We start from the raw sequence: 20030 nt of genomic DNA on the forward strand, positions 1-20030 counted from the left end.
TAGTAGCCAACCAGATTGTGTTCAGAGTCAACATATTCAATAGAAATTTAAAACTATGGAAATTATCACTTTCATGTTTCTAATCCCATACTCTAGGACAACTTTAATCTATTGATAAATGTCTGGCAATAATTTTATAGAATAGCAAAACAGTGAAATAAAGTCCATTTTGGCTTAATGTTTGTATAAATTCTAAGCAGCCTTGACTATTTGCAATTTAATCTGAGGGAGGAAAATCTGAATTAATAAGTAATGTCAAAAATATTCTTTTAATTTTGTGACTTACTTCTTTCTAAAGAAGATTATCTAAATAAATACATTTTAAAGATATTGGTTAAAATTTAACAATATCCAAAGTCTTTCTTAGATTTAGAAATTATGTTTCAGCTTTAAAAACAGTTCTTAATATTCTGTTTATTGTGGGAAATCATTTTATGTTCAGAAAACTAGCTGCTGTAATTGTAAAACTAACAACTAACACTCCTTCACAATGACTTTATCACAACTTGAGAACAGTAATAAAACCTAGAAATGCTTCTTATCTTTCACAGAGTTGATACTACATTAATTTAGAAAAAAGAGTAGGACTACGCTTTGTTTTACTAAATCACTTCCCTAAATTAATATAACATAGATGTCAGTTATGGCATATATAGGTAGATTGATAGATTAATTTAGAGCAACAGCTACGTAGGTGGACGTAAATATGGCCATTATTAAGATATAACGGAATGCCTGATTTTGCCAAGTGAAGTAATGCATATGAAAGATTTCACTCATATCTCATTTTGTTACCATTTCTATTTCTGCTTTTTAACCAGTGTATTAAAAGACGGGTTTCTGATTAGCAATATTTCAGATGCTAAGCAATTCGTTTTCTTGGTTTACATTGGCAGTTCACAGCCTAAAAGCATAACCACATCAGGCAAAAACTGCAGGTAGACTGCTCTGGGTTTTGAAGACTTTTTGCTTCTAACAGGGATTTTTATTTGAAGTTATAGAGTAATTTCTACATTTAATTGATAGTTAATAATTGGGAGGGGAAATTACAAGCAAAGAAATTCCTTGATATAGAAGATTTTATCTTTTAGTGTCAGCTTAATGTCTTGCTCAGCACTTTTAAATTCTCTTAGGAAGATAACTTCCTATCCATTACTTTATGATAGCTTAATCACCCTTATATTATGAACCTAGCTATTCTCATTCCATGAAATATTGCACATTTATTTCCAATAGACCTTTTCCTTGACAATGAGAATTGGGACCTGTGTTTCTAATTGAAAACAATTGGCACATTTTATTTCTACAACACTTTCACATAAGAGGTATTTAAAAGTACAAAGCTAATATTTTTCATGAGTTCCTGGGCTTATAAAGTTTCATCAATTTCATCTTAGATGACTCTTGCCTTTAAATACACGGTGTGTTTCCTGTAGAAGTTACCTGTATGTCTTCAAAAACCCTACTGGTCTAGAAAAATGACTCTCTGAGACAGTCATGTTTCTTTTCTTTTCTTTTCCTTTTTTTTAAAAAAAGACAAAACAGCAATAAACATTTTAGCTCTTTAATGAGCAAAGATCATGTCTCTTAGCATTGGACTAATAGTCATTATCCAGATTATCTTTATTTCACGCAATGACCAGTGACATGGCCAAGATGTACAAAGTTGTTTCCATCAAGTAGTATACAATTTTTTTTTTTTTGTATAATAAGCTTTCATTCTTGAAAAAGAGTAACTGAAAAGAAAGGTTTCTGTTACTGCAGTTAGTTTGTCAGAGAAAGTTCTTTGCATTATCTTACAAACTATCAAAATTGCTAGTCATCTGAAAAAATGTAAAAAAAAATCACATAACTTTAGTCTAATAGAAATATAGTACAGGTAAGAGAGAAAGTATTTATCAGGATGTGCTCTTTAAGTCCATCTCAATTTTTTTAATATAAATGTACATCTGATTACATATACAAACATTTGGAAAGGTCTGTGATATACTGTTACTGGTAAACAACAGGGGGATGAAGAGTTTCCTGTGGTCTTAAAGTATTCATTTAAAATCACACATACGTGTAAGACTAAAATCCTCTAGGTGTTGACTCTCCTTCTAGGTTCTGTATCTATGTTGTACTCTACTGAGATTGCGTCAGTAAATTCCAGTGGATGAACCTCAGTGAGAAAGATAAGTGATATGAGGAGGGACATAACTGTATATTGAATTATTAGTAGTAAACATTTTGTCATGCAACATGAGTAAATCAATTAACTGAGAACTGTAATCAGAGTGGTAATTTGGGGCATCCTCATATCATAAAAGACTGTTGCAAGTAACTCTTTGGACACACTTCACCTTACCAAAAGGAACAAAATACAGAATAACAAAAACCACAGAAAATTATAGATCCTGTAGCACATGTCCAAATAGGGCTGTATTTCTATAAATTATTTAGGTTGGCATGAAAATAACATTAAAAACACAGGAATGTTTTTTTTCCTGGGATTCATATCAGCGAGTATTCACCACTATAACTATAGTTTCTTCAAATACCTTTAATAACTAATTCTTCCTATTATCAAAACTACTGTGAATTATTTACTTCTAATTACTTTTGCCCCTTACAAATCTTCTTTAGGTTCTGCCAATTGATAGAGGAAGCTTCTATTAAAGACTCCAATGGGATGAGAAGAATTTTAATTACGGCTTAATCAGCAGCACAGCCACCAAGCATATAAATTATCATGCACATCGTGCTAAAAATATCCAGTTTCCTTTATCCCCACAACTTTATACTGACAGCACTTATGTGATAACGTTGTACCTGCCAGTCTTTAAACTTTGTCTTACTGGCAAATTTCAGCATGAGCCTCCGCTAAGGCCATTAACAGCACTGGTGCTTTGTGTACTTATCCAAATATGTAAATATGGTCTACACAATAAAACAGCTCCAAATAAAAACTGGTGAAAATTATCTGACATTCCATTGGTGTGTCCCTTGTGCATATTCATGGTTGTTTTTTTATTTTTATTTTTTATATTTCAGACATAGTTCTTTCCTGTTTGGTGTTCCACATGCCTAATTCCATTATGTAACATAAATCTTCAAAAAATTAATTCTTGAATATGAATGAAAAAGTATCATTCAGAACAATTGCTTCAAGCAATTGAAATTCATTTTTAAAGTTGATTTGTGTATATATGTACAATTTAATTTTTTCAAAACCCCCAAAGTTCTTGATATGTATATTCACATAATATTCCTCCTTATTTAAATAGTAAGAGTCTTGTAGGTTGAAAGCCAAGGAATCTTCAGTAATCTTTTACTGCAATCCATCAAAAAAATAGAGTTTGTTTCTCTTATCTGGCTATACCCTGGTTGTTGAATGTGAATGGGGGTGGGGATGGGGATGGGGCAGAGTATTGTTCTGTCCTCCGGTAAATGTATTGAATGTGTGTAAGGGTTGAATCCCTGGTATAGTATTGGGAATCATTGTAATGGTGTTGGGTGTCATTAAGGGAACATCATCAGGTGACCTCCTCATAGCTAGTGTGTAATCTGGGGGGCAGGCGGTCCGAAGAACCACCTCATGTGGATGGATGGACTCACATTCATGATCCAAATCAGTGTGCTTCATTTGGAGGGACATGATCTCCTCTTCTTGTGCGTGGGTCAGATCGTTGGTTGTAGTACGCTGAGGGCTGCATCTCCTATGAACGTCATGTCTCCTCTTATCCTTTTTGTAGTACAGGGCTGCAAAGGCAAGGATGTTCAGAAACAGCAGTGATGCTCCAACTGCAATAGTGACGCTCAGCTCTGTGGAGTAGTCCCTTTGATCGACTGAAAATGGACTCGGTTGTTGTTTGGGATCATCCTGCTTGGCAGTGGGAAATGCTGATGTGACAGGTACAGAATTCTTTCTTGTAGGTCTGAAAGTGATGTCAGTTGATGGCACTTTAGTTGTTGTCGAGGTATACTGAGAAATGTCATTGAGATTATGCAGATGAGGTACCAGCTCCAACCAGAGGTTCACTTTATTGGCTCTATAATGTTCTTTAACTCTTGGTTTTAATCCAATATGGAGATAAAGTTGATCTTTCTGGGAATATCTGGTCCATGCTACTTCTTCAAAGCGGTTGGGTTTGGTATGGATGAATTTTGTGTCTTGAGGGACTGGTTGATTTGGGTCACTAGGGGAAGAACAAAAGCGCTCATGAGAACAAAGTTGTTTTTGTTTTTGTTTTTTCTTATTCAAAATAGTACTAGTTTAACATCTAATTGAAGAGGTAACTTGGCAAGTTAGCAAGGCCTTAGATTGTGTTTTAATAACAATTTGGGTCAACTTAGAAATATAGATCCTATCATAGGCAGGTTAAATGGATGATGATGTAATGCGAGTAAGCCTCACAATCTTGCTCTCTCTGGCCATTTAGAGATGGGTTACTGTCTACCCAAAGGTTTTTAAATTCACACACATACACATTGTCTCATAGGCAAACTAGCAAGGACAGCATGGAATAGTGGAAAAAACCTGAGTTTTGGAATTGGCAGGTGAGGCTGTAAGTCCTAGTATTGCTATGTATATCATAGAGCTATGAATATCTATATGAGGCTAGGCTCTCATCACCTCAGTCCCTTATTTACAAAATGGATTAACGATACCTGACCTGCCCACCTAAAAAAGAAGTTGGAAGGATCAAAGGACAAACAATAGTCTAAATTGGAAAGCACTATAAAATAATATTTGTCACTACTAAATAACAAGAATAAGTCCTGTGTAATTAAAAAATAAAATAAATTTATTTATTGAGTAATACAACAGAAATATAAGTCTTTCTTTCTTTCTTTTTCCCCAGAGGTATGTCTTTCTTAATAAACTTCTAAGAAGTAAGAGCTAATAAAGCAATGATTTCTGAAACAGCACAATATACAAGTTTGAATAAAGAGACTTAATGTATTATTGGTATTAATCCATTAAGTTAAATCATTTGGACACAAAGTATGTATTATTTTTAAATGCTTACAAGGATATTTTTATTCAATTATAGGTAACTTTATTACTTAGGTACATACCCAGTTTTAGCAAAATTTGTCCAGTATGTCATTACAACTGCACTCAGCATCACATCATTTTTGGAGAAATTGCAAGGAAATAACTCTGTAGGTCCAATCATGGGGATTCCTAGTACGTAGGGAACTTCATCTCCATGAGCTGCATCAGCCCAAGCTGGAACCTGATCTGTTTGGCAATGATGGTAAAAGGCATAGAAATATGTAGGTGAACCAAAGTTTGAGTGAAGATCTGCTGTAGCTACAGCTGGTGCCACCCACTGATGGTCTGTAAACAAAGCCAATAATGTCTTCCTTCTGGTTTCAGGGTTATGACGGTCAGCCCAGTCAGTATACATGAATTTAATGGTTTCTCTCAAAACATCTTTGCCTTCAGGATATCCATATAAATTATCAACAAAATTGGAAACAGCAAAGTCAAAATCACTAGCTGATATACCGTCATCACTATCTACTATATTTTCAACAAATTTTAACCCTTCCCCTTGATTAACTCCTAACATTATATCATAGTTGAGAAACTCTCCTTGCTCCATCAATATCTGAGGGTCATCTGGTATTACATCACCATCAATCACAGGTCCAAAGGCTATGTGGTATCGTGCTGGTTGAATATCTTGGTCAACAAGTTCTTTGTAAGGCTTCTTCTGTAGGCATTCCACTAACTCTACTGTATCTGAAACATTGCAACCAACTTTTGTGGCCAACATTCTAGCATATTTTGCAGGTTGGAAACTAACAGCCCAGCTGGAAAGGGCTGTTCCACTTTGAGCTATTGCTCGTTGAAAAAGTCCTATAGGAAAAACAACAGAGTTTGAGATGACTTTTGAATAATGTTGTGGTAAAACAATAACATCTGATATTTTAGCTGTGTATATAAAAACCCATATACAACTCAAGAAACAGGAAGATAGAGACATTTTTGCTTAAGAGAAGGTACATAAAGACATCCCCAAGGTATAAGGAGTCAAAGAGGTAAAGTCTTATGCTTTGAGTGGCAACTGCTTTAAGGATCAAGAGGTCTAAATTGTTTAGTGTCTCAAAGAGGCAATAAGCAAGGAGAGATGGAGAACATGTAAATATTAGTGGTAAAAAGTCCCGAGTATTTTTTCACCCAACATGTAAACACCCATGTTATTATGAAAGCCAACCAGGTGGGCTTTCTCCCCCTTAACTCTTCATTAGAATTTGTACTGTTTTTTTTTTTTTTTTTTGAGAATATTTCTTCCAATTTGGCTGCATGTATCTTCTTTCAAAATGGCTCTGTATGCTTGTTTTAATCAGATTTATTAAAAAAAAGAATTGCTGGGAGCTCACACAACTACTGGGGCTGGGGAATTTGCTAATACCCTGGGGATGGCCCAGAAGGCACACAGAACAGAATATCACTTTAGACATACTCTTTCCAGCTCTTCATGTCAGACATAGTGTGCTGAATATTCATCTTTCAGAAGAAGATATAACATTTGAAGTGTTTTCACTAGGTTAAAGAAAAAACCATCAGCAGAAGGATTCAGTGTGTGTTTGTGTGTGTGTGGGGGGTGATTTAACTTTTTCTACTGTTGAATACTCACTGCTATATTTTATCATAAAAGATGAAAAAGTCATGGTCCACTGCTTTTTACTTAATTGCGTTTAAGAATTATAAATCATGGTCCCAAATGCAGTTTGATAAGGGCTGCATCCCATTCAAATTTACAAATGCACTTTATCTACTCATTAAGATATTTTCAAATAAAATTTTTGTTTTTAAAACATAATTTATCTATTTTCTTTAAAAATTACATTTATTATCAATTTCCAAAAATACCTGCATAGTTGTTATTTAAACACATGCTCAATTATTCATATGTGTTAATGAGATAAGAATTATTCTTTTCAAAAAGGTGTTAAAGCAGTGTCTGAATTAGAAGCAAAGTTCTAGATTTTTCTCCAAACATGTACATGTATTCAAAGTGTCTATAATGTGTTCTTAGATAATTCTAAAAATATTCAAAAAATCAAACAGTACCAATTTAAATTTGTTTTGGTTTCTGACTTCTTTATGAACATATTTTTAGTTTATCAGAGCAAAGTATGCCAGAGCAAATGATATAAATACAGATAATTTTTAAAAATTACATAGGCTATGTGTTTGTTAAAAATTGTTCAGAAAAATATTTTACTAATTAAAAACTTTACAACTAAAATAAACTTGGTGATTGTTTCCCATTTCAGGGGCTCATTGAGATTAATTAAATATACCAAAGAAGATTTGAAAAAAATATATATTTCATTGTGGTCTGAAATATGCCATCTAGATAGTATTAGAAAAACCAAATACTTTATCATTAATGAAAATGCTTATTATGTTTATATAAGTTGTGGTTGACTCCTGGTAGATACCAGGAGTATCTGAGCATTGCTGTAACCTTGCTGTTTACAGACTTTAATTCAATGTCTGCACTGGAGATAGAATTAGCTTGATGATTTTAAGGTATCTCCTGGGCATCTCCTGCTAAAAATCATGCAGCCTTTTTGTAGAGATAGGCTTAGGACTAAATAAAATATAAGTCCATTTCTCTGGCCCTGCCATGGACAGTCTTCCTTGAAGAGTGTGATGGAATATTATATTTTCAACTATTGGCATAGACATTGGCCACTGTTCATTAAATCATCAATTGATGAATAGCAATGCTGGCCAACTTACTAATTGGTTCATCTCTTTATCAAATGTTAGTTTTATACTAGGTGATTAGCTTTGGTGCCCATTTTTGCTCTACATTTAGAAAAACTTTTAGAATAAATAGGAAGAAATAATATTTGAGATCAAACGACCCTAAGAAGTCTGAACAGATTGTCTAATGTTAACCTACATAAATATTGGCATTCATATAGTCCTCAGCTAGAACAATCTAATCTCTTCAATGAAAAAACAATAACAACAAAGTTTATTTCAAAATAAGTCACTTCATTATAGACCAAAATCCCTATACACTTGGAAATGTTCTCATATGTGTCATTTTGTCATCTCAAATCAGAACTCTATTAACTCTATAACATAAAGAAGATGTCACATAAACTATATCTATAAATTAAGTCTATGAAAATATATGATTCTCCAAATATATATACTCATTTAGTGATAGGCTGTTCTTTTGAAATTCTACATCAATGTATCTTTGATACTGAAAACACATATTCTATGTCTGATGCTCCATATCATAAAACTCAGTCTTACAGATCAAGATGTTTCATGAATTACACTTGACAGTATATACTTCTTTAATATATATAAAATGACAATAAAAAAAGCAGAAAACATAAAATGGTCTGTGTTGATGTGCCTGCTCTGTCTTCCTCTCTGTTATGTATAATAGAGAAAAAGTATTTGCTTTTGCAGTCTTTTCCAACAAAACACTTCTGTTCTTGTGGATATTTCAAGTTAATAATGCAATTAGAATGAGTGAATTAAACTCATGGTAAAATGGAAATTCATAAAAAAAAAACAACATGATGAGCCTTGGGCAGGCACTTTGGAAAAAGGGTGTCAAGGCATGAAAATGGAGACAAGAAAAATGCTTCATGGGTTTAAGCAGCCTCAGTGCTCCAAGCTGCTTTGCCAAGCTTTACAGGGAAAAAAAATAAACACTTTGGAGGTTGAAAATAGAAAAAGCACAAATTCAAACCTAATATTCCTTTTAATGAAAAGCTCTACTAGTGACCTTGATGCTTTGACAATTTTGGATCATGCATGCAAAATAATCAAACATCCATTCTCTATTCAGACAACAAGTGAAAACCTTGTTTCCAGACAAACCAGCTTGTGACTGCTTCCTTATCTTCCTACTGGTGAAGGGTTTTAAATGCCTATTGTCTTGAAAATAGATAATACACAATCCTTGCATTTAAAAAAAAAAAACACCTGTCTTTGATTTTTGATTACTGAATAAACAGAGATGACAGAACTGTGAACATCTTTGATTTTCCCCAAAATCACCTTTTAGAGGAAAGAAAAGTAACTGTAATGCTAACTATTCTGAAGTGTGCTTGAAAGGGCATCCTTACCAAGCTCCACAGGAGACAAAGAAAAGAGTTTGACAAAAATTTAAACATGCATAGAAAAGCTGAAGAAACAAAAATTTAAACAGTTATTGAGCTCAACCTAACACTCAGTTTCAACAGAGAAATATGTACAGAGCATCACATACTACTGATGGTGGTAGCATGCAGACACCAAAATTGTCAAAATTTGCAACCTGCATAATACCTTTGGTTGAATTGCTCCAACGGTTACCTTCAGAATAATGGGATAAAGTCAGCAGATTGACACATGAACCCCCAGCGCCAGATCCAAAAACAGTGATTCTTAAGGGGTCACCACCAAAGAATCCAATGTTCTCACTAGTCCATCTTAAAGCCTGTATGAGGTCAAGGAGTCCATAGTTTCCTTTTGCAGCCTGATCCCCTGTGCTTAAGAAACCTGGAAGATTGAAATAAAAGAATACCTTAGATCACCTTTTTGAGTTGACATGAATCAAACAGACATTCAATTAAAATATAATTAAAGAGGGGCGCCTGGGTGGCTCAGTAGGTTGGGCGTCCGACTTCGGCTCAGGTCACGATCTCGCGGTCCGTGAGTTCGAGCCCCGCGTCGGGCTCTGGGCTGATGGCTCAGAGCCTGGAGCCTGCTTCCAATTCTGTGTCTCCCTCTCTCTCTGCCCCTCCCCCGTTCATGCTTTGTCTCTCTCTGTCTCAAAAATAAATAAACGTTAAAAAAAATTAAAAAAAAATACAATTAAAGCTTGGGGCGCCTGGGTGGCTCGGTTGGTTAAGCGTCCGACTTCAGCTCAGGTCATGATCTTGTGGTTTGTGAGTTCGAGCCCCACGTCGGGGTCTGTGCTGACAGCTCAGAGCCTGGAGCCTGCTTCAGATTCTGTGTCTCCTTCTCCTTCTACCTCTCCCCTGCTCGCGCTCTGACTCTCTCTATTTTTTAATAATAAATAAACATTAAAAAATACAATTAAAGCTTGTATTCATCAAGGTGAGTACAGTACAAATTCTTTAGTAAAAAATTATTTCCCACCAGAATAGAAGAATATACTTGAGGAAGAATAGTAGACACTGAAATCTGAAAAGTGACATTTATCCTCCCCAAGTTACCCAGGTAATAGGTAACAAGGGGCAGATAAAGAGAATGAAAACATTCTGAAAAACCTCAAGGGAGACATTCTATAGGCCAAGTTACTTGGTGGAGATATTTGAGATAGTATCATGGGGAATATGAGAATGTGCTTTTGCATAAAACACTGTGTCAGTCCTCAAGTTGCTCATGATCTAACATGGTTGGAATTTAAGGAATGTGTAGCACAGGGGCAGGATGTGAGGGTGATGAGCACGGGTATTTTTCTAAGACTTGTGCATAAAATTATATGCAACTCTTTGCATGTAGATATATATGCACATTTTTATCAATGATGGTCCATGTTTAAGAAATAATCACTGTGTTGGGGCGCCTGGGTAGCTCAGTCAGTTAAGTGTCCGACTCTTGATTTCGACTCCAGTCATGATCTCGGTGTCCTGAGATTGAGCCCCATGCTGGGCTCTATGTTGAACATAGAGTCTACTTAATATTCTCTCTTTCTGTCTCTTTCTGCCCCTCCCCTACTTGCACTCACTCTCTCTCTCTCTCAAAATAAAATAAAATATAATCTTTAAAGGAAAAGAATGAATCAGTGTGTTAGAGGTAATTTGAGAACACATTTGGAATACCTTAAATGCTAAACCGAGCATATTTGCTCAATTAGAAAACAACATAGAATAATTGGAGGTTTTTAAAAAGTTCAGACTCATATATCTAGAATGTTTAAAGCTCTGCTTAACAGTAAATCTGATAATGAAGAGGAATATATATTGCATAATACAAAGAAAGGAGGTAGAAGAAAGTTTATAGGGATCTGAATTCACAGATTGGCAAAGACCATTGAAAAAGGGGGATAGAAAAAATATTGTGGCTGTAACAGCTGGCTGAGTAACTTTATATATGAAAGTTTTAGAGAGGAGTCAAAGATAGTACTTTAATAATACTTTAAACATATTCACTCATTTCACCGACTTAATAGCTTTTATATTATGTTTATTACAACTTGTAAAACAAATATCTACTCTCTAATATATTTCCACATTTGCTATAAATGAAAAAGTATAAAGTAATTCATAAAAGAATCCATTTTATAGATTATTCACATATTGTGTAGGAAATATTTAGAGATATATTACACATAAATTGATTATATTTAGGGATATACTTTCCAATCTCACCAAGTGTATAGAACTCATCTTTTTAATTAGATATATTCCCTTATTGCAGACCCATTAGAGGAACTCAACATAAAAAAAAGTAAAAATTACTTTGTTCAATGTGAAATATACCTTTATTTTATAACTGACATTTATACCTGACTTTTATTTATAAGTCAGGAAGTCAGTGATACTTGTGAAAACCAGACTGTGATAACAGTACCTATCAGTTAAGTGAATCAATCCATACCCAAAATGAATAAAGGGACAGGAAATTCTTAGGATCACTGTAGGAAGCAATAGATGAAGACAAATCTTTTTGAATAGTTTTGCAAAAAAAAATATGAGTTAATGTTGATTAGTCATTCTTTTTCTATAAGACCAAAAAATTTAAGAAACAAAAACACAATCTCTAGTCCATTATGCGAGCATATGTGTTCACGTGTGTGCACGTGTGTGTGTGTATGTGTGTGCGTGTGTGTGTAACCACAAAACCAATCACCCTTGATACAGAGGTTAATTTTTAAAAAATAGGATTCAAGGGGCGCCTGGGTGGCGCAGTCAGTTAAGCGTCCGACTTCAGCCAGGTCACGATCTCACGGTCCGTGAGTTCGAGCCCCGCGTCAGGCTCTGGGCTGATGGCTCAGAGCCTGGAGCCTGTTTCCGATTCTGTGTCTCCCTCTCTCTCTGTCCCTCCCCCGTTCATGCTCTGTCTCTCTCTGTCCCACAAATAAATAAACGTTGAAAAAAAAAAATTTAAAAAAAAAAAAAATAGGATTCAAATAAATATATCTTTCTGGACATACTCATTACTTTTTTATTAAATATACATAACAATTTAAGGAAATCTTCATGGTATCTTCTTAACATAAAAGCACTTTTGAATATTCAAAGGTCATATAAATGAGAGCATATTAAAATACAAAACAAAACATGGCAAACAGCTCTTTTAACTTTATTTGCTATTAAGTAAATTTTGGTATAAGATAGAACCATTAGTTTAAGTTCCTGAACGGGTCTGTTACACCTTTTTTTCTATAAACATGGACTGATGTGTGAACTCTGAACACAACCTTATGAAAGGATTACTATGCACTAGATACAAGTGACTCTTGAAGGATAAAGTGACTCTTGAAGGATATAATAAGGTGTGTGTGTGTGTGTGTGTGTGTGTGTGTGTGTGTGTGAAAGAGAGAGACAGAGAGAATAAATGAATGAGAGAATGGGAGTACACTCTAGGTAGTTTATTACCTATAATTTTATATCCAGATAGAAATTAGATTTCTGAATATAGCTTATGCCACTCAGCATAAACCCCAGGATTTGTATTTAATTCCTTTTGAAATAATATTGAATAATTCCAGTATTATTCAAATAAATCTCTATATTCATACAAAATTGACTTCCTAATAAAATAATCATAACTCAATATGTAGCATGTAGAGAACCATAGTAATAATATTATTATCTCTAACTTAACTAAAATATAGGGCCTCTATAATTCCAGTTTTAGTAGCATCATTTTAAGGACTCTGGTAAGTTGGTCAAGTAATTTTGTGTTTATATCATAATACTTGTAAAAGCATGTCAATTGGCCAAAAAGCAAGTTCTAATTTATATATGATTTAGTGAAATCTTATAGCATCATCAAGAAAAAATAAAATAAAGTCAATTCAATTCCAAAGTTGCACTGTTAAGTCATAGCATGGAAAATGGAGTAAATCATCAGATAAAAGATTGTGGTCCTAGGCTTGGAATGCCCAAGCTACTCTGTCAAACTTCATTTTTACCTTTCATTACAGAATTTCCTTTACTATTAATTTTTATTTCATGTGTATGCTGTAGTTTATCTATATCTATCTATCATCTATCTATCTCTCTATCTCTCTATCTATCAATCATCTATCATCCTCTAACTAAAAGCAACTGATCATTAGCATGAATTAGGAAAAAATAATACCTACTGCCTTTATTAAGGTCAGCCAGCCAATCAAAATCATATCTCTTTAGACCTGATAAAGTAATACTACATGCTTTTATGAATTCTTTGATTTCTGATGCTATATTCAAACAAGAGTTTGTGGCTCAGCCAAGAGCAATAAATGAGGAAAGTTAAGTAAATCGCTTCCTCAAAAGAGACACAGTTCGCTAATTACCCAAGTGATTTGCATTGGCAGTATTCTTTATACTTTGCTATCCAGTGAAGTGTCATTTAAAGTTCTTTTTAAAATTGACTTAGCTGCTGTGTCCTTAACAGCAGAATCATTTCAGATGACTCTACTTGGAATTTTACATTGGACTTCTCAACTACAGGCCAGCCATGACAGAACTCAGTTTTGCAAAGATCCCAGTGTTCCTTACCTTCCTGATTACTTTCGAGAAGGTTTTTCCCTTAATGTCACTTAAGTCATTCTTTATAGTCATTCAATTTATCAGGCCTTTCCTGGCTTTCAATTGTAAGCTCCTAGAATGTATGACTAATTATTGTCCTAACACAATTACACATTATTTTGTAATATAGAACAATAATGATTACAAGTTCTTCTTCTTTTTGGGGGAGATAGCAACAGAATTCTCCAGAAAACAATATTTACCTATTTAATTTACTTGACTCATGAGTATAAAACCTGAAAACATTATTACATTTAAACTTAAGGTAAACTTTTCAAATTCATAATTACAAGTATGCCAAGAATTGTTTCAGTGGCTCATGTACACACTAGAATTCTCACCAACTATGTGTTCAAATAGAATTTATTTAATGCCTTTTTTTCCCCACCTAAAAATTAGTCCTACTAAAAAAAAAACAAAAAACAAAAAACAAAAAACTTCTCCAATCATTGTTTTTACTACCTGGACTACTAGTTTTACTGATCTGATTAAATTTACTGAGCAGGGTTTGATGTTTACCTGATCTGGCAACTAGGATTACTTTCAGGTGTTAGAAACCAAGCAAACTGAACATGGGTCCACAGGCCCTTGGAATGGAAAAATCAGATCAGGCATAAAATAAATTGGCAAGGGAGAAATAAATAAAAACAGATAATGGCTGTAACCAGCTGTTGGCTTGGGCTACTGATGCCCACCAAATTCAGACAGACCTGAGAGAGTAGGAGAGAAGCTGAGTTAAGCTGTCTGGCAGCAGCCCTGCAGCTTCTTGGTTGACCCGATCTATATTCAGGTCGCTTACAGTATAACTGTAGAGACAACATATTTCGAATGTAAAACAAAAGGAAAGCAGGGTGCTTCTCAGTAAAAAAGATCTAAACATATTCAAGGAGGACACTGAGAGTAGCAAAAATGCAGACTGTTTACATCTGAGATGACATCTAGATTTTCAGAAATTAAGATGTCAGTGATTCTAGGGGCGCCTAGGTGGCTTAGTTGGTTAAGCATCCGACTTTGGATCGGGTCATGATCTCACAGTTTGGGGGTCAGAGCCCTGGGTCAGGCTCTGTGCTGACAGATGAGAGCCTGGAGCCTGCTTCAGACTCTGTGCCTCTCTTTCTCTCTGCCCACCCCCGCCCCCCGCCCCCTGCTTGTGTTCTCTCTTTCTGTTTACAAATTTGTATAAATAAATAAACTTAAAAAAATAAGATGTTAGTGATTCTATGTTGTAGTTATGCTTTCTTTTTTAAGGGCAGAAGGGCAAATCTGAATGCCTATGCTTATAGTGTTTGATATCTGACAGTGTTAAATATATATATATATATGTATATATATGTATATATATATACATATATATACATATATATATATAGGAGTCCTCAGTATGTGTTCGTGCTATAAAAAAGTAAGAAAGAAATCTTGTCTGTTTATCAATGCTGTTGCCTGGATACAGACGGTTGTGGTTGGTCTTTGAGTCAAATTGATAAGAACTTCAAAATAGAGGCCATACTGAGCATTCAAGAGCCTGCCTTCAAGACATGAGACTTTGAATGATAGCGAGGCATCCTTCTAGGGACTTGGGAATATAGATCAGAAAAATAACTCATTAAGGATTTTGCATCTTAAACATAAAAGGATTTAAAACAGTAGGATTAATATCTCAAAACCTCCCAACTAAAAATCCGACTGAAAATCCCATGTACTAACTTTCCCTGTCTTCTTAGCTGCCAAATCCAGTCTGTTCTTCCTCTGTACTCTGTCTCTATTTCTTGCTTTTCACTCCTGTTCCTGACTTACTCTAGTTCCTCCTCTTTCTTTCTTAGACTCATGAAATTCTTTGAGCTAGTCATTCAACCTCCAAACTTTCAGCAAACAAGTCTACCTTGCATTCTGTCACCAGACTCACTTTTGAAAAATATTCTGTTCTAATGGTGGACATTGTTATATCAAATAAAACCCTTATGTTAACACATATTGGACAGTTTCTCCTCAATTTCTCTTTGAGTCAGGATTGTTTAAAATATGATGGTTTAAAATTCCCCAAATTGGACAATTTGGGGTCTGTGTAGGGAAAAAGAATACACATAATATTATTAATTACTCATCACCTCGAGCTTAACTTCCCTGCTAATGTGTTCTTTTGAGAGCTATCATCTAAATTTTTCTTAGAAAGCAATAAAAGACAAAGTCAAAATAATTCCCTTTTTGTATGTATCCTCCAGAAAAAACTTGCTCTGAAATGGGTGATATCTTAATATCAAATAACTTGGTGGTATTTCCAAACTTTATATCTTGGTACATTTACTATCTATCTATCTATCTATCTATCCATCATCATCTATCATCTACCTATTTTTTTTATTGTGAGGTAATTTGCTTTTTAATGGCTCATGTTTGGGAAAAGCAAACTGAATTACTGGCCACATCTCTTGATTGCTGACAGCTGAGATGGAAAAGGTGAAGGTGACCGCCAGCAGATGTCTGGAAATAAGACACCTGTAGATGTCTCTCTATTTTTCAATCTTCAAATTTCCCATATGTTTGCCATCTCCAAGGTAAACAGGTGAGTTTGGTCTGTCTATATTACAGTCAATGGTAACATTTGTGACTCTTTCCCCCGTAAATAGTAATGAAGAAACAAAGGTTCTGGTTTGCTTGGCTCTGAATTGTGTACACTATTCCCATCTCAAGGATAGCCCAAGATACCAGGGAAAAGGTAACACTCGGTTCCTGATCCCATGCCATCACCTCTATTCTTCACCCCAACCTGAGACTGTTAATGTTCACAGTTCTTGGTCTCCATGTCAAGAAATGCTTATGCAACACTCCTTGAGTTAGGCTTTGTGCATTTTCTGGCTATTTGAATCTGGACAACAGACCTAGTACCAAAACTGATAAAATTCCCATCCTTTCTGAATAACTGTTCTCACAAAGAAGTGAAAAAGGACTCTCCCTTCTAAAAAAGCTATTTAGAGGAAAGAAATCACATTGTTAATTTCTAACTGTTCTGATTATGCAGGAATGTGTCTAATGACTTAAAAGCATAATTTACTTCAAAGCAGGACATTCAAGGAGACACAATGGCTGCCATATAAGAAAAATCTTCAACACCTATATATATAGTTCAGAACTATATAGCTTCAGGAACAGTAAAGACTATAAGAATATTCCAACTATCTGTCTAATGCATATTTTGGTCTTGTTATAATGTGTGTGTGTATTTTGTAATTTATCATTTGTATTTACAATTTGTTCATCTTTATTTCCTCTGAACTGGATGCTCCTTTGTACCTGCCCCCAAATGGCCATTCTGTACATGTTTTCTGAATGAAGGCAGGAATTAACATGTTATAATTCTGTTATAATATGGAGACCAACAATTAAATTCTTTCCAAACAGAAAAGGTCTATGTATCTTTCTTTGATGGCAGCACTGAAGTGAGAAGTTAGGAACCTCTCAGCAGCCAATCTGTTTGGAAATTGCTCTTAAATATAGAGTGGATGGTAGCAACATTAAAGGGGGAAAAGTAGAGCCATACTGGGTAGAGACCTCCTGATGGAAGAAGAGGACATGCCAACCAGCAAACTGGCCCCGATATTGACTCAGATTACCGTCCCAAGGACATAAAGTTAGAAAGGCATTTGAGATTCTCTCAATAGTTAGTGTTGTGAAAAAAGCACAAGGCTTTAATAGGACAACTTTGATGTACAAGCAAGTTGCTGGGTAAGTTAGTCAGCCCCTCTGTGCCTCAGTTTCCTAACAGATAATATTAATAGTAGTACCTACCCTACAGAGTTATCATTATTAAAAGATAATGTCTTGACACACAGGAGGGCTTAATATATGTTAGTTAAAACTGCTTTGGTTTTAATTAACTAATTTGACATTTTCCTCATTTTCACCTGTTTAATTAATTTTTTTTTTCCATTTTGATTGAAAAAATATGAACTTCAAAAGGATTAAAAAGAAAAAAAAATTTGGGGTGCCTGGGTGGCTGAGTCAGTTATGCGTCAGATTCTTGATTTCGGCTCAGATTGTGATCTCATGGTTGGTGGGATTGATCCCTGTGTTGGGCTCTGTGCTGACAGCACGGAGCCTGCTTGGGATTCTCTCTCTCCCTCTCTCTCTCTTCCCCTGCCCTGTTTGAGATCTCTCTCTCTCTCAAAATAAATAAAAAACATTCAAAAAAATTAAGAAAAGAAAAACAAATTTCAGTTACAAAAAGTTAAATGTATGTATATAGACAATAAGGTTAAATTAACCAGAGGTTTTTATTTTATTTTATTTTTTATTTTATTGAAGTATAATTGCCATACAATATTATATTAGTTTCAGGCATACAACATAGTGATTCAACTTCTGTATACATTACAAAATAATCAGTTCAGTAAATCTAGTTATCACTCACCACTATACAAAGCTACTACAGTATTATTTTCTATATTCCCTGTGCTGTACATTATATCCCAATATGACCTATTTATATTTTATAACTATATTTTATTTATTTATTTTGATCCCCTTCACCCATTTTGCCCAACTCCCAACCCCACTTCCCTCTGACAACCACCAGTCTGTTTTCTGTCACAGAGGTATTAAAATTGTTCTACGGGCTGTGGTTGGCAAGACAACTGACAATACATATGTTGCCCTCTAAATTCTAGTCAGGTCGTAAGGATATTTGTTGTGACATAAACACATTTAGGGAATCCTATTAAGCATAGAAAGCATGTTTGTATGCATTGTAGATACATCCTTCGAATTCAACTCAAACATATAATTGGGTTGAATTGTAATGAGAACAGTTTCATAAGCCAAAATACTGTGATGATGACTAAATAGAACACGTGGCATCTTGATTTGCTGATCACTCATTATTTTAGAATAGTCAGCAAAATTGCTGAAACATATTAGTAGTACATTTTTTTATGTAGAAGAAAATAGCAGAAAAAAAAAGATAAGTGATTTTTTTAGTAATTTTGACTATTATAAAACAGGCAACAGTATTCAACTGCACATAGCTGAGACCTGAGAGAGACGGAGGGGTGCTGTGTTCTTCAATCCCACACTAGCTGACCTCTGAGAAAGATACAATTAATTAAAAAAAAAAAAAAAGAAAGAAAGAAAGGTAGGAGATAAGGTCTGGGTAATGAATAAATGTCTGGTAATGAATAAACTTAACTAACTTAAGACAATTTAACTAATTTCATATGAATGTTAACCAAACCAGATTGTTTTATGTATTTTGTTTCTACTATAGTAGGAGTTTTTGAGAAGATAATATTGTCCTAAGGTATGACTAATAAAATTTGATAATCTTTAATGCTGCTTCCATTGTATTCTTCTCTACTAAAAGCTACCCTGATTTACCAATTTAAATTTTTTTTTATTTTTGAAAACTTTCAATATTACCAAACATTTCAAAAAATAGTACACAAATTTACCATGTATTCATCACCCAGATTTCCCACATATTAACATCTTCTTTCCTACCTTCCTTCCTTCCTTCCTACCACTAGTTCTCACTCCCCCTCACACCATCAAATCTAGAATCACATGCTGAATTTAGTTTTCTACTTAATCTCCTTAATTTTGAACAATTTGTTGGTCTTTCTTTGTTTTTCTTAACCTTGAAATTTTTTAAAGAATACAGATCAGATCAGTTATTATGTAGAATGTTCTTCAATTAAGATTTATCTGATGTTTCTTCCTGATTATATTTCCTCAGGTTATCAATTTTTGACAGAAGGTCCATGGAAGTAACGGTGTGTTTATCTCAGTTCATCAAAACAACAGGCACACAATGTTGATTTGTCTCATGACCACTTGGTTAAGGTGGTAATTTTCCATGTTTTTTCACTATTAAGTTACATTTTTTCCCTTCACAGTTAATAAATATAAGGTAGGCAGACTATATTGATACTATGTAAATATCTTGTTTCTCATCACACTGTCATCCACTAACTGGCATCTGTTTATGATTCTTATCTGAAACAAATATTAATTTCATCATTTATTTTATTGTTAGTTGGAATTGGCAGCAAGAAAAAGGCCTTCCCTTCTCTGTACTTTGTTTTCACTCATTTATTTGTATTGTAATGGACTCATGCGTTTTTATTTTATTCTAGGAGTTTGAATCTTTTATCATTTACTTTTATACTTAAATTGTTCCTTATTTGGCCAGTAGGATTCCCTCCAAGCTGGCCCCTGTGTCATTTTGACATGTCCTTATCATCTTCGAGCACATGGTTACTTCTCCTTGAAACAATAAAAATAGTATTTTTGCAAGAAACCTCTAACTACTC

At 34.4% G+C, this 20030-nt stretch overlaps 1 protein-coding gene across 7 annotated transcripts in view; it reads right to left on the reverse strand.

Annotated features, from left to right (window-relative positions):
- Positions 1 to 1550: 1550 nt before the first annotated feature.
- The window catches only part of NLGN1 (neuroligin 1), an 827426-nt gene continuing 808946 nt past the window's right edge, over positions 1551 to 20030 (reverse strand). For all 7 annotated transcript variants that reach the window (XM_060639223.2, XM_060639222.3, XM_060639220.2 and 4 more), the window contains 3 exons: positions 9308 to 9520; positions 5062 to 5851; positions 1551 to 4178 (listed from right to left, as the gene is read on the reverse strand). In XM_060639223.2, the coding sequence (XP_060495206.1) occupies positions 3356 to 4178; positions 5062 to 5851; positions 9308 to 9520 (1826 nt within the window). In that variant the 3' untranslated portion in view covers positions 1551 to 3355. The remainder of the gene's footprint in view (positions 4179 to 5061; positions 5852 to 9307; positions 9521 to 20030) is intronic.

This window comes from Panthera onca, chromosome C2 (genome assembly GCF_046562875.1).
Source record: "Panthera onca isolate mPanOnc1 chromosome C2, mPanOnc1 haplotype 2, whole genome shotgun sequence".
NCBI lineage: Eukaryota > Metazoa > Chordata > Mammalia > Carnivora > Felidae > Panthera > Panthera onca.